Raw genomic sequence first — 26,805 nt, 5'->3', positions numbered from 1 at the left:
GCCGACCCCAGTATGGTGAACATGGACCGGCTCACCGCTTCGGACCTCCTACCAATAGGGTACTTAAGGCAGGAGTCCCCTCTACCAGAATAGCAGTTACCTTGTTTAACCTCGACACCGGGTAGTCCACGGCCGGAGAAGCCCATTTTTTCAAAAGGCTCTCTTCAAATGGGTAAAACGAAACCACAAAGGATCTCTGCTGCCGTTCCAATTCCTTATCTATGAACTTGTCAAAATAAGTTACATAAGGAAAAACCTTAAGAGAGTGAAGATGCCTCAGTGGATGTCCCAGCCTCATCCTCCAGCTTGAGAGTGTTTCTCACTGCAGTGATAAGAGCTACTACAAGTGCTCTGTCCTGCGCCGCAGCCAGGTCCGAGCATTCCCGAGGAGATGGCAGGGGGAGGGGCGCTTTTTACCCCCCTTACACCGCTTTCACCCTGGCAACAAATGACTCCAGGACCGCCGACAAAGTGTCCATGGGCACCGGTTGCTGCCACTGGAATGTCTGGGGAAGAAAACGCCAGCCTCTGACTCCATACTCACCCACTCACAGCCTTTAGGGACTAAGTCAAGGAATTAGCACAGGATCTAATCTAATCTGAGGCCTGTCACTCAGCTGGCAGTTGTTAGTAGATCTCAGGATATAAAAAATAAATAAAAAAAAAGTAATTATTCTTCAGGACTCAAAATGGGAGCCAGGTCCTACTCTACTAGGCAGAAAAAAAAACCTGAGCTGCTGGCTGCAGTGTGAGGGGTTATGACCAGAGGGACCACCCCCTGGGCTGTTCAGCTTTGATAAAGTCACATGTTTTAAAAATGTGTAACATGTGTGCCTAGTCCTCTCCTAATAGATGGAACATAACCCACAAGTCAAGAATATAAGGAGCCGTGTTCGTCCATAGACGAAAGAGAAAAAAAAAAAGTTGCACTCAGATTTTAAACAACCGACACGTTTTAAAAAAAGCTGGTTTCTATGCACCAATAGTTTATCTGTCCCTTTCTCGCAATGTAATCTTTTCTAGTTCTATTAAATAAAAATATTGTGCTAGTAAAAGTGACCAACCATCATCTAGATCTAGACAGTGATAGAAAAGAAAAAACGAAGTCCACAATAATCCCAGCAATTAAATATCGATCCGTGAAAAGGGGACCGAGACCAATATATATCCTGTACAAAGTTTATCTGATTATGCCATTTCAGCACACCACAAAAGTGAGTCAGGCAGCAGCTGCCAGATTAAAAGGAGTGCTCACATACGCAGGGGCAGACCAAAAAATACCCAACAGAGTCTACACCCCAGCATGTTGTCCAAACCACAATTCGGCTAATGTGACAAGGAGTCAGGGAAATGGTCAGGCAACCCCTGCGAAGGGGGCGAATGTCCCTCTAGGAAATCCATTGGGGAAGGGATAGAGGATGCCCAAAAGCGACCAAAGTCACCACCTAGTACGGTAGTCCCGGTGGACGTAGTACCATCACTAAAGGAAATATTGCAAGCAATTAATTCCTGCAAAACCTCCATAAATGAAATGTCTGACCAGCTTAAAACTGTTTGGGAAGAATTACACCTCGTTAGGCAAAATGTGCGTGAGAGGACCACTGAAATTGAGAACAGAATGCGAAAAAAAGAAGAAGAACGCAAGGATAGTGGGGCTCCCCGAACGTAGCGAGGGCTCAGATCCCACCGCATTTTTGGAAGAATGGTTCAAAGACTTATTTGGAGCCCAGTCCTTTTCACCCTTTTCGCATTAGAAAGAACCCATAGGGTCCCATCTAAACCCCCCCAACCGGGTGCCCCTCCTAGATCTCTCCTGGTAAAAATACTCTACTACAAAAGAAAAACTTTCAGTTCGGTCGCTGGCCAGACTCAAGCTGCCCCAGGTGTGGGGATCCAGAGGGAGACATGATCCACATGTTCTGGAGATGCCCGAAGTTGTTCCGCTACTGGACGGAGGTGACAGGAACCATCGACCGGGTGTTTGGAACCGCCACTGAGTTAGAGGTGAAACACTGCCTACTGGGACTAGTGGAGGGAGTGGGAAATCCAGGGAATACTCAAGTGGGAGATGCTTATTCTCAAGGAGAAAGCAGTATATATAAAGCAAGGGGGTCTACAGAAATATGACAAGATTTGGAAAATTTGGTGGGATGCAAGAGGGATCAATATGTAAACTTTAGTAGCGCAGAAAAACACCTAAAAAGCATGGGAAGCGACCCAAGAGAAATTAGACCATGTGGAAATGGAAGATGAGGGAATGAGAGAAATGGATGTGGATGTGAGAGTGCAGCGATAGAGTGGGAATTTAGACCCATATAGAATACTAGGTAGGTCCCCCTGTAAGATGCCCTCCCCACCTAAGCAACATTCATAGTGTGCATATTCTACGTTGGAAGAACCTGGGGAGGGGAGGTTTATTCTGATATATTTTGCAAAATAAGAAATACTTAAAAAAAAAAAAAATAATAAAAAAAAAAAAAAAAACTTTAAATAAAAGTTGAGGCCGATGTTTGGTAACTCGAACCTTCAGCTCCCTTCACATATTTTCTATGGGATCAAGGTCTGGAGATGGGCTAGGCCCCTAAAAAAGAACCCTAATGTGCGTCTTCTTGAGCCACTCCTTTATTGCCTTGGCCGTGTGTCATGTTGTCATTGTCATGCTAGAATCCCCATTTTCAATGCCCTGTGCTGAGGGAAGGAGTCCTTTGATTCGGTGAACTTGTCCTGTCCCCTGAGCATAAAAACAGCCCCAAGGCATAATGTTTCCACCTCCATGTTTGACGGTGGGGATGGTGTTCTTGGGATCATAAGCAACATTCCTCCTCCTCCAAACACGGCAAGTTATGTTAATGCCAAAGTGCTCGATTTTGGTCTCATCTGACCACAACCCTTTCAACCAGTTCTCCTCTGAACCATTCAGATGCTCATTAGCAAACTTTGGACGGGCCTGTACATGTGCTTTTTCTTGAGCAAGGGGACCTTGCGAGCGCTGCAGGATTTCAGTCCTTCACAGTGTAGTGTGTTACCAATTGTTTTCTTGGCGACCATGGTCCCAGCTGCCTTGAGATCGACAAGTTACTCCTGTGTAGTTCTGGGCTAATTCCTCACTGTTCTCATGATTATTGAAACTCCACGAGGGGAGCGCCAGACTGAGGGATATTGAAAGTTTTTCTCCCCCCCCCCCCCCTTTGCAAATAAATCGCACCAACATTTGTCACCCTCTCATCAAGCCGTTTGATGGTTTGTAGCCCATTCCATCCATGTGTAGGTCTACAATCTGGTCCCCGACATCCCTGCACAGCTCTTAGGTCTTGGACATGGTGGAGAGATTGGAATCTGAATGATTGCTTTGTACAGGTCCCTTTAAGAGTGCCCCTAATCTCAGCTCAATGCCTGTATAAAGAGACACCTGGGAGCCATAAATCTTGCTAATAGGGGATCGAATACTTATTTCACTGAAACTACAATTTCTCCACTAATGATAGGGTGACCAGTGTGACATGGTCCTTAGGCAAAAAATGTCATTCTAAAAAGGACAGGAACACTTGCAAGAGGGTGAGGTTTACACTCCCTTCTGTGTCGTGAAAAAGTTATCCAACATCTGGCAAGTTCTCACCAGTGACAGTATTCACTAGTGTGACATGGCCCTTATGCAAAAAGGTCCTTTAGGTGGCGACACCAGGTTTTAAGTACATTCAAATCTTAGTAGCACACAGAAAATCATTTTAGCTTTTGTGAAACCGGCAATGGAATAAATAAAAACGCATTCAGTTGAAAAGATACAATCTCTCAGATAAAATTTGGCCATTATAAAAACAGGCTCAATATTACTGTAGTTACCTGCTCTGATTTTCACAGCTTGTGGCGTAAGACGTCTGTTAATATTATCAATGAGGACTCTTCTTTCCTCCTCTATTAAATCTAGTCCATCCAGAACTGATGTATCTCTAAAAGAGAAAACATGGCATTTTAGAACCAAACTTGCTTTCAGAAAGTTCTCTCAATTTCAAAGTTTTAAACAATGTAACAATTGTAATAAAAAACAAGTCAGGGTTATTAGGATTTCAAAACATTGTGCTTACGAGACTGCAAGTTTGAAGGCATCGTAGGCTCCATATCCTGGCCTTTTGTATTTTTCATCAAATACCCAGGCAGTTCTTTGATATAAACTTTCTAGCTGCTCATCCTTTGTGTATTCCAAAACTTCAGCTACATGACGCAGAATACTGTATACCTGTAGTAAAATTCAAACAAACAGTAAACATATGAGCTGCATGATGCATGCATCCAAAACCCTTAGAATGTCCTGCCCCTTGGTACCATAAAAGGAGGAGTTTTGACTTCTATTGGAGTACAGTACACAGGCTGGATAATCATAGAATCTGGGTTAAAGGCTGGTGCCTTCAGATGCCAGGACATCCCCCTTCTGTGTGATCTGGCCGGCTCTCCTCCAGATTCCTTCCTGTGATCCCTGTGCAGTGATAGGCTGCACTGATGACCAATGCCCCGATCAGTGTAAATGTCCTCTGTCACAGGAAAGCCGATTATCGACTTTCCTTTCCTCACACAGTGACAGCGCTGAGGAAAGGAAATGCCGATAACTGGCATCTGTGATTGGAAACAGTTGATCACATGGTAAAAAGCCAACATCATTGTTGACACCATCATTGACCGACATCGTCCACTGCCCTTACTGACTCGGTCTACTTTAAAAGGTAGGCCAAGTTTGTATTTTTACAGTGACATTTTTTTGTTTTCACTCTGCATAGGTATCCCACCCACAGCCACATGCTATCCCCTCCACATTCTGCTGTAATTCAGTGCTACTTTAACTACTTGCCGACCAGCCGCCGCAGTTATACGGCGTCAGGTTGGCTCCCCTGCGCAAGGTAACTTGGATCTACGTCACCTCGCGAATCAGCAACTAAGGCCCCCCCCCCCTGATCCCGACGCGCGTGCGATCACCGCCGGGCACCCACGATCACTCGTTACAGAGCGAGAACCGGGAGCTGTGTGTGTAAACACACAGCTCCCGGTCCTGTCAGGGGGGAAATGACGTATAGTCTGTTCATACAATGTATGAACAGCGATTTGTCATTTCCCCCCCATGTCAGTCCCGCCCCCCCTTGAGTTAGAACACACCCAGGGAACATGATTAACCCCTACTCGCCCCCTAGTGTTAACCCCCTTCACTGCCGTTTTTATAGTAATCAATGCATTTTTATAGCACTGATCGCAATAAAAATGCCAATGGTCCCAAAAATGTGTCAAAAGTGTCTGCCATAATGTCGCAGTACCGGAAAAAAAAAAAAAAACAAACACACAGAGGTGATCAAATACCACCAAAATAAATTTGTGGGGGGAAAAAGGACGCCAATTTTTTTGGGAGCCACGTCACACGACGTGCAATTGTCCGTTAAAGCGACGCAGTGCCGAATCGCAAAAAGTGGCCTGGTCATTGACCAGCAATACGGTCCGGGGCTGAAGTGGTTAATCAATTGCACAAAAAAAAAAAAAGCTTTGCTGGGATGGTGGAAATTCCTCCTATAGATATTTGCAATAATACAGTTAGTTGTCCAAGAAGGTCTGACATAGTTGCAAAAAGCCTGATGTTGGAATGCCCAAAAAACACCCATCTAGTAAAGTGAGCCCGTAAGATTACTGGAGATGTTCTATTCTTTAGAATGGAAGCTCATGAAGCAAGTTATCTTCATCCAATTAGAAAATAGTGCATTTTGAAAGTAGAACATCTGCCTTGGTCAGATACAGCTAGAATTGGATGCAGAGAATGGTGTGAAGATACAGTCCTGCTCCAAATGCAAGGGAATAGTCATCATTCTGAGTGATAGGAGGAGAATTTCTCAGCCCTTTGTACCTGGTTTACACCATTGCCATTGGTGATGGTATTCCCCTGTGGGATATTCATGAAGCAGGATGCAGAAATGGGGTAAGCATGTCCATGAAGGTGTATACCATCCTATAGTAAAGTCTTTGTGGCAAGAGAGTGGTAGGGACTGCCCAAGTACCTTATAAAAGGCTCTAGGTGGAAGTGGTGGCAAAAATAGGATTGTGGTATTCACCGTAAAATCCTTTTCTCTTTTGTTCATTAATGGACACAGCACTTTAATCTTGACCTTAGGGTTATAATCGCCACCTTCAGGAGAGGACTAGGCAGAACATGTAAAAACAGCAAAGCTGCACAGTACCGGCCAGGAGGCGGTCCTACTGGCTATAACCCCTCACACTGCATCCAGCAGCTCAGTTCGTCAAAAAGGAGGGGTGGGTGCTGTGTCCGTCAATGAACTCCAAAGAAAAGGATTTTACAGCGAGTACAAAAATCTCTTTTGTTCATTGGACAGCACTTTAACCTTGACCTTAGGGATGTCCCCAAGCAGTGTTAGAAAAAGAAAGAAACAAACAAACACACCAACCAGAGCTCAACGGAGGAGTTGCAACCTTAAACAGCCGCCAGCAAAACCTTGCAGCCGAAGGAAGCATCCGCAGATGCGCTCACATCAACCTTGTAAAATTTTGTGAAAGTCTGAACTGACGACCAGGTCGCCGACCTACACACCTGGGAAACTGACGCTTGATGTCGGAAAGACCAGGAGGCACCAATTTCCCTGGTCGAATGCGCAGTGATAGGAAAGGGAGGTGCCCGACCTTTTAAGTCATTAGCCCAGGTCATGATCTGTCTAATCCACCGAGAAACGGTGGCCTACGAGACCGCCAGGCCCATCTTCGGACCAGCTACTGACACAAACAGTGAATCTGACCTCCGAAACGGAGCAGACAGATACACATTCAGAGCCCGGACCACGTTCAATGAATGCAACACAACCTCTTTTGGATGCAACAGCCGAGGACACAAGTATGGAAGCACAATGTCATTTTGATAAAAAAAGGGCGAAACAACTTTGAGAAACGAAGGCTGCGGGCGTAGCACCGCCTTATCCTTGTAGAGGATCAAGTCTTATCCTTGTAGAGGACCAACTCAGAAACTCTCCTGGCAGATGTAATCGCCACTAGAAAGGCTACTTTCTGAGAGAGTGTCAATAAGGGGGGGGGGGGGGGGGGGGGGGGAGAGATTTCACTAAATGTTCTCAAACAGCGGTTTCTGTAGCACCAAATTTAAATCCCACGGAGGCAGCGGTGGCCGAACCAGGGGGGCCACATGTCGAACCCCTTGCCCAAACGTACTCAATGAATGAGCCACCAGGGGCCACTGAAAAAAAGACAGCCAAGGCTGAAATCTGCCCCTTAAGACCCCATTCACACCTGAGCGTTTTGTAGCTTGAAGTCTGAAGCTACAAAACGCTGGAGGGGAAAAAAATCTATTATTCTCTATGGAGATGGTTCACATCTCCACTCCAAAAACGCCTGAAGCCAGAAGTTCCAAAACAACTGAAGCTCAAACAAGTTCTGGGACTTTATTTTTTTAGGCAGATTTGGGCATTTTTCTGATTTTAACAAATCGCTGCAAAAAAATTGCGGCAAAAACGCTACGCTCAGGTGTGAATGCAGCCTAAATGATGCAGAAGGCAAGTTTTTGATCCACTCCCGCTGCAAAAATAGCAGGACTCTGGAAACCGAATATGTACGCGGACGCCAACCCATCTCCTAGAGATGTATGCCTTCTACGTGTGATGATAAATCGTGGGTGGGGATTACAGAATCCGCCAGGCCTCGGTCCCTTAGCACCAGGCCTTCAACAGCCATGCCATTAAAGCCAGCGACTGTAAAGCAGGATGAAGTATAGGACCTTGCGACAGAAGGTCCTCTCGCATCGGCAGTCCATCCAAACCATGTCGGCGTACCAGGGACGCCGAGCCCAATCTGGGGCAATTAGAATCACCGGAATCCCCTCGGTCGCCACTCTGGAAGACGTTATAGCGGGGGGGGGGGTGGCATAAATCAGCCGATAATGCCCCCATGGGGCTACCAGAGTGTCTGCCCAGGGATCTTTGGACCTGGCCACAAACCTAAATACCATCCGATTGAGTCGAGAAGCCAGAAGGTCCACGTCTGGCGTGCCCCATCTCAGGTAAAGGAGTCAAAATACATCCTGATAGTGACCATTACCCTTGGTTCCGCATCTGACGACTTGCCAGTCTTCTACGTCCAGGAATGTACATGGTCGATTGAGCCGGCACGCGTCTGTCGTGGCGTTGTCAGACTGGATCCTGACTGGGCGTTCCTGCAGCCTCCGTGACCATGTGGAGAGGTACCACCTGATCACCCGAAGTTCAGGCACATTGATCAGCGGGCGAGATTCTTCCTGCGTCCAGCGACCCTGTGCCGACTGTACGCCCCAAAGGGGCCCCCCCCCCCCAACCGGTCAGTCTGGCGTCAGTCGTGATCACCGTCCAATGAGGAGGAAGGAACGATCTACCGGACTGAAGGGCTGGAGACCTCAGCCACCAAACCAGGGAATCCCCGACTAGGTGGCTCACCTGAATCTGACAATCCAGAGACAACAGAAACTTGTCCCATTTTGACAGGATCTCCTTTTGCAAGGCTCGAGTGTGAAATTAAGCATACGGTACCGCCTCGAAAGTGGCCACCATGAGGCCCAGGACTCGCATGCAAAAGCGCAGCAACAACCACTTGCGGGACGCCAACAGTTTCACCGCAGCCCGAAGAGTCTGCAGTTTGAAGAGAGAAAAACTCTCGCCTCTGAAAAGTCCAGAATCAAGCCCAGGTACTCCAGGCGTTGAGTCGGCAGCAACACCAACTTCTGGAGGTTCAGTACCCAACCAAACTCCCGAAGAGTCTGACTGGCGATCGCCACATCCTCCTCCAATTCTGAGGCGGAAGCTGCTCTCAGGAGGTCGTCCAGGTAGCCCACAATTGCGATTCCTCGCCGTCTCAGCAAAGCCAGAATCGGGGCAGGCACCTTGGTGAAAACCGTTGGAGCCGATGCCAGGCCAAAAAGGGAGGGCTACAAATTGGCAGTGCTCGTCCTTGATTGCAAAGCGCAGGAACTTCTGATGCCCGACGCATATGGGGACATGCAAGTATGCGTCCTTGATGTCCAAGGACACCAGAAAATCCCCCGGATGGAGTGCAGCGACCACGATTCCATCCTGAATCTTTGTACCTTTACAAAGCAATTGAGGGCCTTGAGATCCAGGATCGGACAGACCCTGTCCTTCTTTGGGACTACAAACAGATTGGAATAGAATCCCTGAAACCTTTCCGGCGGCGGTACAGGAACCATCACTCCGCGCCTGGCAGACAAGAAACTAGCTTGTGTCCTGATGATACCGGTTCACAAACCCACTGGTCGGAAAGGAAAGAGGCCCACAAGCTGCAAATTCCCGAAGGCGACCCCCCACCCTACACAGTCGTAGATATGCTCGCAGGCTTGCAAAACCAGGGATGCTTCTGTCCCTCAGCAGGCACCTTGTCAGCCCGAGAACGCTTACTTCGAGGACCCGGGCGGAAGAAAAAAAAAAAAAAAGCTTGAGTGGAAAAGGAGGGCCCTGGCCTAGGGTGTAGCTCCTTACCTTTTCTGGATTGTGGGAGCAGCGTACTCTTACCCCCAGTAACATTATAAATAAGGTCATCCAGCGAGGCTCCAAATCGCATCTCTCCCTGGAAGGGCAAATCTGCCAGGGCCTTCTTAGATACCTGGTCCGCAGACCAGCATTTTAGCCAAATTAGGCGACAGAGCACAGCAGATACTGAGGCTCTAGAAAGCAAAGGAGCCGTATCTAAGGCCGCATTGCAGACATACTTGAGGCCATGCACCAACTGGTCTGACAGTTCCACGCAGATCGGGGGAAGTCTGTTGCTTTTCCAACTTTTGGTGCAACATTTTTGCCCATTCAGTAAGCGTCTGGGACACCAGGGCTGTGGCCAATTCTGACCCCACCACCGTGAACATGGACCGGGCGACCGCCTCAACCCCTCCTGTCGGCGTGGTCCTTAAAAGCCGGGGTCCCCTCCAACGGAATCGCCGTTACCTTGTTTAACCTGGAGACCGGGGGGGTCCACAATCGGGGGAGACGTCCATTTCTTCAGGAAACTCTCAAAAGGGGTACCGTCATGCGTTTTTGAACCCGAAATAAAACTTATCAATGTAAGATAGGCAGGAAAACACCTTAGCCGTGCGGGCCGGCTTGTGGGACCCAAAAAGGAACCGACACCTCTGTAGATGCCCCTGCCGTATAATACATCTTTAACCACTTCCCGCCCGGCCTATGGCCGATTTACGTCCGGGAAGTGGTTACGAATGCCTCACAGGACGTCCATGGACGTCCTGCAGGATTTCATGCCGGGCGCGCAGCGATCGGTGATGCGGGGTGTCAGTCTAACACCCTGCATCTCCGATCTCGGTAAAGAGCCTCCGGCGGAGACTCTTTACCACGTGATCAGCTGTGTCCAACCACGGCTGATCACGATGTAAACAGGAAGAGCCGTTGATGGCTCTTCCTCACTCGCGTCTGACAGGGGGGGTTCGGCGGCTCTCCTGACAGGGGGGGTTCGCGCTGATTGTTTATCAGCGCAGCCCCCCCTCGGATCGCCACATGGACCACCAGGGAAGCTCACCTGGACCACCAGGGTGGGCCAAACAAAAAAAAAATTTACAAAAAAATAAAATGATGCCAATCAGTGCCCACAAATGGGCACTGACTGGCAATATGAGTAAATCAGTTCTGCCACCCCACAGTGTCCATCAGTGCCACCCCACAGTGTCCATCAGTGCCACCCCACAGTGTCCATCAGTGCCACCCCACAGTGTCCATCAGTGCCACCCCACAGTGTCCATCAGTGCCACCCCACAGTGTCCATCAGTGCCACCCCACAGTGTCCATCAGTGCCACCCCACAGTGCCCACTTATCAGTGCCCATCTGTGCCACCCATAAGTATCCATCAGTGCCACCCATAAGTGCCGCCCATGGATGCCCATCAGTGCCGCATACCAGCGCCAATCAGTGCCACCTCATCGGTGCCCGTCAGTACCACCTCATTGATGTCCATCAGTGCCGCCATATCAGTGCCCGTAATTGAAAGAGAAAACGTACTTAATTTTTTTGTAAATAACAGAAAAAAATAAAAACGTAATTTTTCAAAATGTTCAGTCTTTTTTTAGTTGTTGCGCAAAAAAAAAAAAAAAAAAAAAAAAAAAAATCGCAGAGGTGATCAAATGCCACCAAAATAAAGCTCTATTGGTGGGGGAAAAAAAAAAGACGCCAATTTTGTTTGGGAGCCACATCGCACGACCGCGCAATTGCCATTCAAAGTGTGACAGTGCTGAAAGCTGAAAATTGGCTTGGGCGGGAAGGTGCGTAAGTGCCTGGTATGGAAGTGGTTAAAAGGTATCCCGCACGGCTGTGATAAGTGTCCCTACAAGCTCCCTTTCCTGCTGACCCACCCCTGCCTGACACCGTTAGGGACCGCAGGCCAGGAACACCAAAATTCCACCCTCCTAGCTGCCACAGACTGAAGGACACCCCTCAGGATGCACCACCCCTGGCCCAGGTACTGTGCAGTGCCATCGGCTCTTTCTCATGAGGTGTTTGTGCATTTTGCACCATTCCAGAAAGATAACCAGCGCTAGAGCACTACAAGAAAATGGCTGCTGGCCGCCTCAGCAAGAAAACGCCTGAGGGATCCGGAAAGATGGCTGTCGGACTTCCAGACTAAGGCTTCAGGGAAATGGCTGCCAAACTTCCTGACAAAAATTACAGGAAAATGACACGACCACGCTGACCTCCGTGTGGTGGTCTCACAAAAGTGCACACCAAAACACCCCAAAAATAGGGAAGGGAACAGCAGATCCCAAATACCCATCGTAGCCCCCCCCCGCCGGACATGGAGCCCCCCGTTAAGTCGCGCAGCGGCCCAAACATGGGGGAGGAGGGAAGAGACAGGAGAGACCCCCCCCCTCCCAATTCAACCTCCCAGGGAACGCCAGGCTGAACCATACTTACCTGGACGCATTCCTCGGACAGACCCATCACCCGAGTGGTACAGGGTGGCTGTCAGCCATGGCACACTAACACGGACAGTAGTAGCCCAATCATGTGTGCCCCGGGCTGGGGAGACTACCAGGATCTATATTATACATATACTATATATATATATATAATATATACACACACATATACATATATATAATATGTGTATGTATATGTATATATGTATATATGTATATATATATATATATATATATATATATATATATATATATATATATATATATATATATATATATATATATATATATATATATATTACACACACACACACACACACACACACACACACCTATATATACACACACACACACACACACACACACACACACACACACCAGGACCAATGGTCCCCACCGGGAGCCAGGTCCTTCTACACTAGGCAGAAAAAAAGAACTGGAGCTGCTGGATGCAATGTGAGGGGTTATAGCCAGTAGGACTGGTTGGTACTGTGCAGCTTTGCCGTTTTTGCATGTTCTGCCTAGTCCTCTCCTGAAGGTGGCAATATAACCCTAAGGTCAAGATTAAAGTGCCGTGTCCGTCAATGAACGAAAGAGAAAATGCAACCTGTGGCATGATGCAAAACCTAGTCATGCAATTGAGTCTCTGCTCTGAAAGGTGGAATTTTACTTCCAAGTGTGAAAGTTCAACAATGCTCAAAGGAATTAATTTTCACACAATTCCTGACAGTTTTAATGTAGAATCAATAATATTTAGGAAACCTATAATAAGACTGGCTACAGAGTACACCCATCTTACTTGTCCATTTTGTCGATTCATAATCAGAACCCACTCTTCGCCTGTCACGGTGGGCAGACCCCTCAAGGGGTCTTCAGGGTTTCAGTTAATTTGAATGGACCATTGCCCAAGACTTGCACAGCACTCTGCCACTAAATACACACGTTGCACCAAGTACTGCCAAGGTTATTGCCCAAGCAGGATTTAGGTCACCCAAAGCAACATTACATGCCGCCACCAGTGTGTGCAGTCAAGCTCTCAATATACAGATCAGAATGTATTTCTTCTATTGTTCAACTAGAAGACAGTAAGGTGTTGGCTAAAGAGTTAATTGAAAAAAATCTGTGGTAAAATATTACATTAGCGAAGCAAACAGTTTCTCTTTTAAGGAGAAAAGGGCCAGTAGGAAACTATCAAAAATCTGGGAGGTCTCACAGAGTGGGGTAGGGTTATAAAAGAAAGTATGCCAAGAAGGCATGTCCAGCAAAGCTTTGGCAGGGTCCAATCATTTGAAGGTGAAGCCATTAATTGCCTGTAACCCAAGAATCCATGAATATCTAGCCATTAATTGCCATCCTGGGTCATCCAGATGGATACTCGCATGTTAGGCCCAAGAGTAATACTGTACTGATAGTGCTCACTTTTTTTCCTAATAAAAAAGTTTAAAGGGTCACTAAAGGAAAAAAAATGTTTTGCTGAAATGACTGTTTACAGGGTATAGAGACATAAAAAAGTTAACCGATTCCTTTTAAAAATGATTAAAAATTGAATTTAAATCTATCATATAATGTGCCTCTAGTTTCACGTTCGGTTTTAAAGGTACATACATGAATTTCCGGGTGAGAGGCGAGTCGGGAAGACTCACAGAACAAAATCAACAAATCCAGGGCAGTGTTTTGTTTTTAAAATGAATCTGATTGGTTCTGAGGAGTTTTAGACACACAGTAATGACAGCTTAGACCACCGTGAAAATCTCCCAGTACGATGGTTAAAAGGAAACAGGCAACCAGGAAATGTGGAGATCACAGCAGAATTACAGCTACTTCAAAGCAAAAACGAACAATGAGGACATGAAACCAGTACTGCAGTAAGGTAAAGGAAGCTATTTAGCTAAAAAAAAAAAAATTCCTTTAGTGACCCTTTAATATAAAGAAAGAAGATTACACTCACATTGTATACAAATAAAAATTGCCTGTATGTTTCCTTAAGGGTGCAACCTCTGTGTACCAGCTCCTCCTCCCTGCCTGACATCAAAATCTAACTGCATACATACATGCACTTTCAGCTTCCATGTATGTACGGATCACTCAATTAGTGGTTATAGATTAGTAGAGTGTAGACTTACAGTTTTAGACTTGGTGAATTTATCTTCACATTTTAATGCCTCTTCTGGGGACACTCTTCTTTTGGACAAATCTATATATCCTGCAATTTAAAGCATATTATTATAAAACAAACACTTGTATCACTAAATTTAGGAAGAATATTAGAGTTTTACAAGCATAACAGCTTTCATATCTAATACTGCTAACAATTTACAAGTAAAAGGTTATACTTTACAAACTCCATGGTGAAGGTTATGAGTTGTATCATTTCTAAGACCCCTTTTCACACAGTTTGCAGGCGCTATTGCGCTAAAAATAGAGCCTGCAAACCAACCCTAAAAAGCGGCTGCTGTTTCTCCAGTGTAAAAGCCTGAGTGCTTTCACACTGGAGTGGTGCGCTAGAAGTACCGCTCCAAAAGTCCTGCTAGCAGCATCGTTGGAGCGGTGAGAGGAGCAGTGCGTTTACCACTCCTTCCCATTGAAAGCAATGGGAAACCACGGCTATACCGCCGGCAATGCGGGCGGTATTAACCCTTTTTCGGGCGCTAGCAGGGCTAAAAACCGCACCGCTAGCAGCTGAATACCGCCACCGCACCTCCCACCCCAGTGTGAAAGGGACCTTAACAGTCATAACAGTAAACCATTACATATATGCAGTTTTTATTAAAAAAAAAGTATACTAAAAGCCAAAATCCTGTCTGGGGGTTATTTGTTGGTGTCTGTGTCACTTCGGAGACAGGCATTTCCCTTCACCTCCTGCTCTGCTTTACGTGGTGGGTTCTTTCTACTTCCCGTTTCAGAACCAGCCAAAGTTATAATCCAAATGAATAGCTCCATTTAAAAAAGATAAATTAAGAAAACAATATTTTGCTGCGAGAGTAGTTATTTTCTATTTCCAGTAGGGGTGTAACGGATCGTCACCGATCCGTGATCCGAACGGGCCACCCCGTTCGGATCGGCACACCCCACGATCCGCGGAGAGCTCCGGAGCCTAGGCCTAGGAAAGTCCCCGGCTTCGGCCTAGCTCCGGAGCGGCGGCCAGTCTGCTTGCCAGAGCCCAGCGTGACACGCCTCCCCGGGGAGGCGTGTCACGCTGTGCACTGGGCTCTAGCAAGCTGAATGGGAATGTTAGCAGTGAAGCACTGGTGTGAGAGGAGGGGGGGGGAAAGGAGGAAAAAAGAGCACAATAGCAATTCACAGGGGTGGATTAAAGAGGAAGCAGGTGAGGCTGTTTGGGACTTAAAGTACAATCTTGATGTTTTTACAGCAAAAAAAAAAAAATATATATATATATATATATATATGTTTTTTTTGCTGTAAAAACATCAAGATTGTACTTTAAGTCCCAAACAGCCTCACCTGCTTCCTCTTTAATCCACCCCTGTGAATTGCTATTGTGCTCTTTTTTCGGATCAGCAAAAAAAAAAAGGTTCCTTTTTTTAATTGGTCCAAAAAAATTTATTTTATTTTAATATATATATATATATATATATATATATATATATATATATATATATATATATATATATATATATATATATATATATATATATATATATATATATATATATATATATATATTTTTTTTTTTTTGGACCAATGAAAAAACTGACTTTTTTTGCTGATCCGAAAATGATCCGATCCGTGACTCCTGATCCGAGGATTGATCCGATCCGTGAGTTTTTTGATCCGTTGCACCCCTAATTTCCAGGGGTCCCCACTCAGATGGGCAATAAAATTCAAGCCACTTTCTGAGCCTGGGTCATCCTGGACCCTTCCCAGCCTGTGATTGCACAGTGAAAGAGCTCATGCGTCTCACACAGATCAAAAAGTATTTTCGGCCCACCCGCTGTTTTTAATCTAGTCCAATGAGACATTGCAAGACCCCGATAAACACAGGCATGACTTATGCCGCGTACACACGATCAGAAATTCCGACAAGAAAATAGTTGATTTTTTTCTGACGGAATGTTGGCTCAAACTTGTGTTGCATACACACAGTCACACAAATCTTATCCGAAATTCCGACCGCCAAGAACGCGTGGCATACAACACGTACGACGAGCCGAGTTCAATAGGCAGTTCGGCTCTTCTGCTCGATTCTGAGCATGCATATTTTTTTTGTACGTCGGAATTGCATACAGACAAGTGGATTTTACAATAGAGAACCTGCTCTAAATTTTTTGTTGGCGTGCTCACCCTAGTCGGTCTCACCCGCTGTCATCATTCTTCAGCATCTTCACTATGGGCACCTGGCTGCAACTGCTTGTGGCTTCACAGCCGGGTGCCCACTGCACATGCGAACAGCACTGCGCATCGCGAATGCAGTCTTCTGGGACCTGTCAGTGTCGTTTGTAAGGAAAGTGGGAAGCGGGTACCTGTCAAAAATCGGGTTACCCACTCCTTAAAAGTGCCAATTCTTCAATAGGAGCCCTTAACTACTTGCCGCCGCAGTTCTACGGTGGCAGGTCAGCTCCCCTGCGCGAGAGCCCGTACAATAATGTTGGCTCTCTTAGCAGCCACTAGGGGTGGGTGCGTGCGTGCCCCCCGCTTGTCCCTGGCACAGAGCGAGTACCGGGAGCTGTGTGTGTAAACACACAGCTCCCAGTCCTGTCAGGGGGAGAAATGCCTGACCGTCTGTTCATACAATGTATGAACAGCGATCAGTCATTTCCCCTAGTGAGGCCACCCCCTACAGTTAGAACACACACAAAAATAGGTAGAAGAATACGAAAAAAAAAAAAAAAGCTGATCGCCGCCATTACTAGTCAAAAAAAAAAAAAAAAAAAATTTTTTATATTATATATAAATTATATATATATATATATATTAATAAAAATGCCATAAAACTACCCCCCCCCCCATTTTGTAAACGCTATAACTTTTGCGCAAACGTTTATTGCGATTTTTTTTTTTACGAAAAATATGTAGAAGAATACGTATCGGCCTAAACTGAGGAAAAAAAATAGACCGGAGGTTAAGTGGTTAAAGTGGAACTTCCCTTTTGGGTGGAGCTCCACTTTAGATTAAACACTCATTGTCATGATACGGTTTATGGAACTCTGCAGATTGAGTTAAAAGCTGCTTTAGTGCAAGCATGAAAAAATAAATAAAAAATGTGGTTTTTAATATCAAACTCTATTTTGCAAGGCTAAATATGACTAAATGTCATTGCTTTAACCCCATATTGAGCCACACTCACTAGAGCTGCACCATTCTGGCCAAAATGAGAATCCTTTTTTTTGCTCGGAATGAAGATCACGGTTCTCGCGGAACAACACCACCACATCTTTCACGCTATACAAAAAAAGAAAATTGGGCTATCGGTTTTTGTTTTTTTAATTCATTAAAGTGTATTTCTTCCCCAAAAAAAAAAAAATTGCATTTGAAAAGACAACTGTGCAAATACAGTGCGACAAAAATATTTCAACAACCACCATTTTATTCTCTAGGGCAGGGGTGTCCAAACTTTTTTCAAAGAGGGCCAGATTTGATGAAGTGAACATGCGTGAGGGCCGACTATTTTGCCTGACATTCTTTGAACCATTCAAATTCGGTCTAAGTGTGTTTGTCCGAGCACTAATACACTGTCCAACAATAATTCAATTGCCTTTGTGGCTGTGTGGTGAAGAGATGAGCTTGGGCGTGTTATTTGGATATACCATATTTATCGGTGTATAACACGCACGGGCTTACCATTGCCATGAATGCATGCAGCCTCACATGTGCAACCAATGCAGCCTCACCGTTGCAACCAATGCAGCCTCACATGTGCCATGACGTACCATTGCCATCAGTGCAGCCTGATCGTTACTCTGTGGCCTCTTTAATACAAAGTCTCACCTCCTATGATAGACAGAACAGTCGTCCAATGGCATCCCAGGAGACAGGACTTCCAATAGGGACGCTGCTGAGTAAACAGGAGATTCTCTTCATGTAATGTGACGGCGCTCGTCCTGCCCCCTCCCTGTCCGCTCCAAGGCAGCGCTGATAAATACGGTACATACATTATATATATATATATATATATATATATATACACACACACACACACACACACACACACACACACACACACTAGCTGAATACCCGGCGTTGCCCGGTCTTCCCATCTTAACCTTTTGGGGAGGAAAATCATAGTAATATAAATATACCCATCTTTTATATAAGGGTGTAGGTAAGGGTTAATTTAACTGTCATATATTTTTATTTGGCATATAAGTAATATGTGTACCAGGTATTATTGAAATATCTCCAGGCGTACAGAAGTTATGTGGGAACATACATTTCCCATTGATTTGCATGGGACTTTAAACAAAAACCCCGACCCTCACAAATGGGGGTAGTTAAGGGATAAATTAACTATCCTATAGTTTAAGTGGACATATAAGTAACATGTGACCAAGTGTTATCGAAATATCTACAGCCGTTTGGAAGTTATGAAGTAACATGTATTTCCCATAGAGTTGAATGGGACTTTAAAGAAAAACCCCGACCATGGCAAATGGGGGTGGGTAAGGGTTAAACCACCTATCCTATGTTTGTTGCTGACATATAAGTAACATGTGTGCCAAGTTTCATGTTAATATCTTTAGCCGTTTGGACATGATGCTGGAACACACACACACACACACACTGAGTTAGATAGATAGATAGATAGATAGATAGATCTATCTATCTCTCTTTTGTGGCCCTGGGGGGCCACAAACAATATATAGATTTAATATGGCCCCCCAGGGGATTTGGATAAACAGGGGGGCCGCTTTTAGCCCACAGGCCGGACTTTGGACATGCCTGCTCTAGTTTCTCTGCTTAAAAAAAGAACAAAAAAAAAAAAAAACGATTATATATAATAGTGTCAGAAGGTTTTAGTCTTTAAGTGGTTAAACTTCACTCATTTACAGACCAAAGTTGATTCCTTTGATCCAAAGAATAAAACATTACAAATGTTTATAGTTAGCTCAGCAGCTGAGAAATTTTTTGAAAGTTGGCAGACTGCCTTTTTTTGGAAGTGGTCAGCTTCAGCAGAGAATTCTAGGCATAGAAAGAATTGGAAAAAATGCTTTGCTAAGAGCGAGAGGAAAAAAAAATAAAAAATTGCAATAATGATGCTCAACGATTAATCGTGCAGCTCCAACACTCACTTTTAATAAGCTGCATTCACAGCCAGCATCCTTTGAGATTTACAGAAAAAGGGAGAATAGTTGAGGTTGCACGCATTGTACTATGCTACTTGAAAGGATAAGTTCACTTTTTTTTTTTTCTTATAATAAAATGCACATCTTTTTGCAGGTAAAAATAAATGAAAAAATGTGTTAGACTTACCGGTAACTTGTTTTCCAATAGGCTTTCAGGACAGCGCCCGAGAGATCATGGCTCCTCCTCCCACAGGAAACACCGAATCAATTGTGTGGTTGTAAACCCATAAAAATAGAAACACACCCTGCAAGACAAAGGCATAATGAGCTAGTATGACTAGTAATACTAGCTCATTATGCATTACTTCCCTTAGATCAAAGCAACCAATGCCATCCTCGTCTCCCCCTCCAGCCGCAGCCATCTCTTCCAGAGGTTACTTCCGGGTATAGCTGCTCCGGCACTGATTGGCCGGAGCGGTGATGACGTCACTCCGCGCATGCTGTAAAAGACGCATTATCTTTTCTTAAAGCGGATGTGCCATGGGAAAAAAATATTAAAAGCCAGCAGCTACAAATACTGCAGCTGCTGACTTTTAATATTAGGACACTTAACTGTCCTGGAGTCCAGCGCCGATCGCAGCAGAGGACGAGCGATCGCTCGTCTCTCTGCTGCTCCCCCCGCCATCCACGCTGAGGGAACCAGGAAGTGAAGCGATGCGGCTTCACTGCCCGGTTCCCTACGGCGCATTCGCGAGTCGCGCCCGCCGATTGGCTCCCGCTGTGTGCTGGGAGCCGAGTGTTCCCAGCACACAACGGGGGGGGGGGGGAATGGTGACGGAATGCCCGTCTTTTGCCCGAATGCCGGCCCGGAAGTGGGTGCAAATACCTGTCTTTAGACAGGTATCTGCACCCCCCACCCCCCTGAAAGGTGTCAAATGTGACACCGGAGGGGGGGGAGGGTTCCGATCAGCGGGACTCCACTTTAGGGTGGAGAACCGCTTTAAAAACTGCATTTACAGTGCACCTGAGCCGATGTCTACGGCGTGCATGGAGGGTTTACAACCACTTTAAATCTTTATTAGGAGGCCTCCACGTTGCTTCCATCAGTTGTTTGTAGACAAGCAACAGTTATAGTATGACAGCAACAGAATACACGGGCGGGTTACTGCTGTCCTGAAAGCCAATTGGAAAACAAGTTACCAGTAAGTCCAACTTGAATTTTTCCAAAATGTCTTTCAGAACAGTACCTGAGAGGACAATCAAGACTTGCCCCATTTAGGGTGGGACAACAGCCTGTAAGACTTTCCTTCTGAAAGCCTGGTCTCCAGCCGTCAAAAGGCCGAACCTATAATGACAGGCAATGGTAGAATTAGGATCCGTCTTCAGAACAATTCAGTCTAAAAAAATGACTTCCTGATTGACAAAGGCTTGCAGCTCACACATTCTTAGAACTGGTATAGCCACTAAAAAAACAGTTTTCAAAGTAACGAATTTCAGGGAGCTTAAATTAATGGGTTCGAAAGGTTCCCTGGTCAGTGCCTGTAGAACAACTGATAAGTACCACAATGGACATCTTTTGATCACCACCTGTCTAGACCAGGTAAGAGCTTTAAAGAATCTGATCACTAGGAGTTCTGATGAAATAGATTTTTCCAAAAATCTCCCCAGTGCGGCAACTTGAACTTTGAGGGTACTGACTGCTAGGCCCTTGTCCGCTCCTTCTTGCAGAAATTCCGGAATAGAAGAAATCGGTTTTAATAATCTGCTGGATTCTGTGCACCAGGGAGTTGAAAACTTTACAGACTTTGGAAAATATTGCTCTAGTAAGACTATTTCTGCTAGATAGAAGGGTAGCAACCAACCTACCCGAGAAACCTTTTCTCCTCAAAAAGCTGTTTTAGCTTTGCTACTTCCCGGTGAAGCAGGTCTAGTCTCAACAGAAGGTGCCAATGCGGTTCGAGTTGCATCTGTAGAAGGGATGAAAAACCAAGGCCTTTTGGGAAAGGAGCGATGAGGATTACCGTCGTATCCTCTTACCGGATTTTTTGTTATGACCTGACGGATGAGTTAAAACAGGGAAAAGCGTAGCAGAGGTGACATTTCCAACTGTGTGCCAGAGCATCTACCCCAAGGGATGACTCGTTCAGGGAGAAGACGCGAGACACATGTGTATTTTCCTGAGTCGCAAAGAGATCCACTCTAATCCACCCCCATTTCTTCACAATCATATGAAGACACTTCTCTTCGTATACCTAGTTCCTGCTGAGGAAGTCCGCTACCCTGTTTAGAGTCCCCTTTAGGTGGACCGTGGACAAAAGATAGAGTATGGAGCTCTGCCCAACTTCGAATGCTTCATGCTAGGCCTTGAAGAACTGCTTCTGGTGCCCCCCTGTCCGTTTATGTAGGCCACCGCCATGGCATTGTCTGACAGGATCTGTGTATGCCATCCCTGAACTTCTTCTGCAAACATCAATAAGGCCATTTCTACCACCTTTAGTTCCCTCCAGTTTGAGGACATCAGTGCTTCTCTTGTGGACAAGCCCTGAGACCACTGACCGCTCATGTGAGCCCCCCACCCCAGGAGCTGGCATCCGTTGTTAACCTTACTTGGATTGGGAAGGACCATAACAGACCTGCTGATTACCCTGTCTGGTTCTTCCACCACCAAAGACTAGTGAATCTTGCTGGTGATCCCAGGTTAACAAAAAAAAAAAAACACAACACTTTACAGAGGTCTGAAATGGAGCTTTGCCCACTTAACTGCCAGTATGGAAGAGGTCAGGGTTCTCAACTCCGATATGATCTTCCTAATGGACAGAAGCTGACTAGACTGTCAACGACACCACTTCTACCAACTTTTTCTGTTTTTCTTCTGGAAGAAAAATCTTTTGCTCCAATGAGTTGCTACTGAATCCCAGGAATAACACCTCCTGCAAGGGAATCAGATTTGACTTTTGGAGGTTTAAGATTCATCCTTTAGATTCTAGGTGAGCTTGGGCTCTGACCAAGTTCCTTCTAGACGCAGAGGTGCCAACGCTTCGGCTATTCTCTTCATGAACACGCTTGGGGACTATGACAGGCCGAATGAGAGTGCTCCAAATTGCAGGTGTACAATTCCCTACTTTCAATGCTAACCTCAGATATTTCAGGGACCTGGCGACAATAGGAATGTGGAGGTAGGCATCTAAACTTTCCTGAGGGTTTCTGAACCAGGAATACGTGCGAGTAGAAACCCTGGAAGAACTTCCCTATAGGGACAGGAACAAAGACTCTCTGGGATTTTAGTTCCTGAATTTGGTTCTTCATTCTGTCACCAATAATCTTTTCGGAGGTTTTTCCCTGAATCCTATCACGTATCCCTGGGAGAGCATGTTCAAACTGGTTTCAAGTAATGCCTCTCCACTGAGGAAGAAACTCCTGGATTGAAGAGCAGTCCACTCCTACCTTTGGGCTTCTGGAAAGATCATGGCTTCTTCTTGCTGTGTTTTTTCTTCCTGTTGTCCTTTTTGGAGGCCGAAAAAAACACTGCACCTGTTTCTTCTTGACCGGAAACTAATACTTTTTATCAGCCATTCGGTCAAAAATGGACTCTAGCTCCGAACCAAACAGCAAAATCCCTGCAAAGGGAATGCTACACAGCCTGTTTTTAGATGCAACATCCCCTGGCCAAGTTTTCAGGCACAAAGCCCTCCTAGCAGAGTGACAGCTGCTGACCTGGCTGACATGCAAATAGATTATGCTGAAGCATCCGCAACGTATGATACTGCTGCAGATAAAGTTGTAAAGGAGTCCAGAATCTCCAGTTTTGGGGAATCTGCCGTAACATGGGCCTTCATCTAGTTAATCCAGTGTTCCAAGTTCTTAACACACGTTGTTGCCATTGCTGGTTTCAGATTGTTCATCACTGATTGCCAGTCTCTTTTAACCACTTAATCACCACCTCATAGCCGAATTACGGCTTCATGGCGGTTCCTTAACTCTGGGAGGACGTCCATGGACGTCCTCCCAGAATCGCGGTAAATTGCCGCTGATAGTGTCCGTTTACCACGCGATCACTCCGTCCAATGACGGAGCGATCACATGTAAACAAACCGGCGTCACTCTTTTTTTAATCATATCTGATTATTCAATGGACTGGGAAAGTACGGCCTTTTGAGTCTCCCAAACCTGCATACATGAGGTCATGCAGGGAGAGATCCTTTTCCTCTATCCCCAAAGTAGCATGAATTACTTTCAGGAGTCCTCCAACCTCCTCTAGCGACATCTTGTACTTAGAGGCGACATCTACTTAATTTTCCTCCTCAGAATCTGTTTTGTCTGGAGCGAGGGAAGCAGATTCTTGATAAGTCGGACCCCCTGTTAGTATTTGAGAACCCCTTTGGAGTTCTGAAGATGGCCGTGGAGCCCTGGCTTCCCCTGAGGGACCTGGTTCTTCTCTTAGGTTTGAACTAAAGGCTTGAAAAGGTGGCACGGAGCTCATCCTTAATAGTTGAAAGTAACTAAATCGCCACAAAAAGGATGGAGACTCCTCCCTGACTAGATTTGCAATTCAATCGGCACAAAGCGATTTGGTTCAAGCTTTGCTTAATTTCTTGCAGACAGGGCACCTTCTCTTGACTGGTTGAACAGAACTTTTGGCCTGGACAAACAGAAGAAAAAAAAAACGAAGGACCACGCTAATAAAGCTACTATACAGCACAAAAAGAAACACCAAGGTGCACTAGGAAAGAAACTTCTCACTTCCCTTTGCCCAAGCAAGCCACCACCTTCTTGAGTCCCTTGCTGCTACGCAGAATGCTAACCCACTAGCTACTACACAACACATTCCCATGGAGATTTGGGGGGGGGGGGGGGGGGAGTGTAGAGTAGGAATTTTAAGGCACCAGGTGACCCTGCCCTCTCCCCCCTGCGCTTGCGGCCAGAAATTATGCTGCGCGCCGACCTGGAAGTGCTGCCACTTCCTGAATAGTGCACAGGACGTGGCCAAGGGCTCTCAGTGCCGCACCGTCCCACAGTAAACCATCCCTCTAAAGAAAGAACCGGGCATCACATCCAGGCAGTACAGGCTCTCCCCGAGCACTGAAGAGGGAGCCCACGGGACCATCCAGCAAGTGGAAGGATCACGCTCCTAAAAGAAAAATCTAACAGGCGAGAACCTTTTGTCTCTCAGGAAAGCCCCCCCGAGAGATCATGGCTCCCCCCCAGAGGTGTTCCTCCAGCTGGAGAAAAAACAAACAAAAAAAAACAAAACAAAAAAAAAAACAAATGGAAGCAACATGGAGGTAATAAAATATATAACTTATTAGGTTTTTCCTGTGGGAGGAGGAGCCATGATCTTTCGTGTTGGTGTCCTGAAAGACGTTTTGGAAATGTGCATTTAATATAATTCTTTTTTAATTGGGATGTAAAGCAAGGTGAATTTGCGCTTCTCCTAAATAACAAATATAAAAATAAATGAATTAGTGATGGCAGGTAACCAATTAGTGAGTGATACTAAAAGGTAAAATCCAAATTAGGACACTTCAGGACTCTAATTGGATTCAATGTGTGAAAAAAGAAAAAAAGGGTTTTGAGATGAAAAAATTTTCAATATGGTGCTGCAAGAATAAGGTTTGCTGGAATATTCAGCAAACAAAGGTATATTGGTAGAGTGATAGTGCGCAACCCACAAACCTAAAATTAAAACAATTCTATATATAAGGAAAAAGTAAAAATAACATCTAGTAAATTAAACCAGAAGAAACAATTCTATACTGCAAATTCCTGTGTGAAAAATTAATTCAAAAGCACATAGGGGCTGGTAGTCCAAAGCACATAAGCTAGTAATGAATGAAAGGAATCAATCATAGTCCATAAACCGACATTCCTAGCTTCTGACACCAACGATCCACTTGCTTGAACATAGAAATGTTGATACATCCATATAGTGCAGATAACACAGTGAATAATGTAGATAGATGAGCCTGTTAGAAAGGCGAAACGCCGAGTAGGTTGGAGTATATTTTTCAAAGACGTTGCCAATATATATCTATTAGCCTGCTGGTTGCTACCGTGGCTATCTGGATTTATTACACCGCTTCCTTTTTTATTTTTGTTTCTGTTCCAATTGCTACTTTAAAAGTATCAATATTGTTTGTATTCAGAAACTCTTTTATTAAAGAAGTGGTTTTTTTTGCTGGAAAGTATCACACTATGAAGTCCTCTTCTTTTTTCTACTTTGTTGCTACTTGAATTTTAAAATATCCGGGAGAGCTGTGTATGCTGACTGTTCTACTACTGAGGAGTGGATTACAAGCGCTATTTTCTACCTGCATGAACTACAGCTCCCAGGTCTGGGATGATATGCCCATGAAAACGTCTCTCTGGTAAGAGGCTCATCTATCTACATTATTCACTGTGTTATCTGCACTATATGGATGTATCAACATTTCTATGTTCAAGCAAGTGGATCGTTGGTGTCAGAAGCTAGGAATGTCGGTTTATGGACTATGATTGATTCCTTTCATTCATTACTAGCTTATGTGCTTTGGACTACCAGCCCCTATGTGCTTTTGAATTAATTTTTCACACAGGAATTTGCAGTATAGAATTGTTTCTTCTGGTTTAATTTACTAGATGTTATTTTTACTTTTTCCTTATATATAGAATTGTTTTAATTTTAGGTTTGTGCACTATCACTCTACCAATATTTTTTAATTGGGAGCCTGGAAAGCATTGCACCCAGGATTAGTAGATTGTGGGTGCCAAGCAGGCTATGTGTGCAAGCTGTTCGGCTGTACATCGTAAAGCCAAGTAGTTACACATTGACAGGAAGCATTGAACTACCACAATGCTCAACAGCGCCGTAATAGTTCATTGAGAACTACAAGCCGATAGCTGCAAAAGGTTGCTGGATCTTGTTACATTGTTTTCAATTCACAGAACTCGGTAAATGAGTGACGTGTCCAGGCGGGTGAATGTATCCTTTAACTTTTGACAAATTTAAAAAAGGGAAACTAAACAGTATATGTTCAATGCAGGTTTGAATTTATTATTTTTTTAACCTCAACTAAGGCCCCCTTCAAACTATCGCGACTTTAAAGTCGTGCGATTTTTACGGCCGGGAATGCCTGGGTAAACTTGGGGTCTATGGACCTCAACTCGCATCAAAGTCAGACCAAAGTAATACAGGGACTACTTTGAAGTTGCACAGATATGAATGGTACTCATTGGAAATCATGGGGCACGACTTGTCATGCTACTTTGCAGTCCCAAGTCGCAGGACAAGCCGCACAAGTGTGACGGGTGCCTGCTCACAGCTGTCAAATAAAAAATAAAAATGCAACTGGAAATGTTTATGTTAACAACATTGCTCAGCGCTGAAAGAAGTATTGTATATTTCTGTTCATTTACAGATCAAAACGTCAGTCTGCAAATGAGGTCAGTTCTTCCACCTAAAGACTGCTTACAAGTTGAAATCAGTAATTTTTGCTACAAAATGACTTAGAACCCCCAAACATTAGAGAATAAAAACGACAGTTGTTACAATATTTTATGTCACACTGTATTTGCGCAGCGGTCTTTCAAGCGCAATTTTTGGGGAAAATACACTTCAATAAATAAAAATAAATAAAAAAAAC

General features: G+C 45.0%; 1 protein-coding gene across 1 annotated transcript in view; it reads right to left on the bottom strand.

The window, feature by feature from the left end:
• The window catches only part of EIF2S1 (eukaryotic translation initiation factor 2 subunit alpha), a 63,842-nt gene that overhangs the window by 19,598 nt on the left and 17,439 nt on the right, over nt 1-26,805 (bottom strand). Inside the window, exons 3-5 of the mRNA XM_040333912.1 lie at nt 14,069-14,148; nt 4,083-4,234; nt 3,841-3,947 (exon numbers count right to left, since the gene is read on the bottom strand). Of these exons, the coding sequence (XP_040189846.1) occupies nt 3,841-3,947; nt 4,083-4,234; nt 14,069-14,148 (339 nt within the window). The remainder of the gene's footprint in view (nt 1-3,840; nt 3,948-4,082; nt 4,235-14,068; nt 14,149-26,805) is intronic.

The sequence above is a fragment of the Rana temporaria genome, chromosome 13 (assembly GCF_905171775.1).
Source record: "Rana temporaria chromosome 13, aRanTem1.1, whole genome shotgun sequence".
NCBI lineage: Eukaryota > Metazoa > Chordata > Amphibia > Anura > Ranidae > Rana > Rana temporaria.
This window is presented reverse-complemented; position numbering and strand designations above follow the sequence as displayed.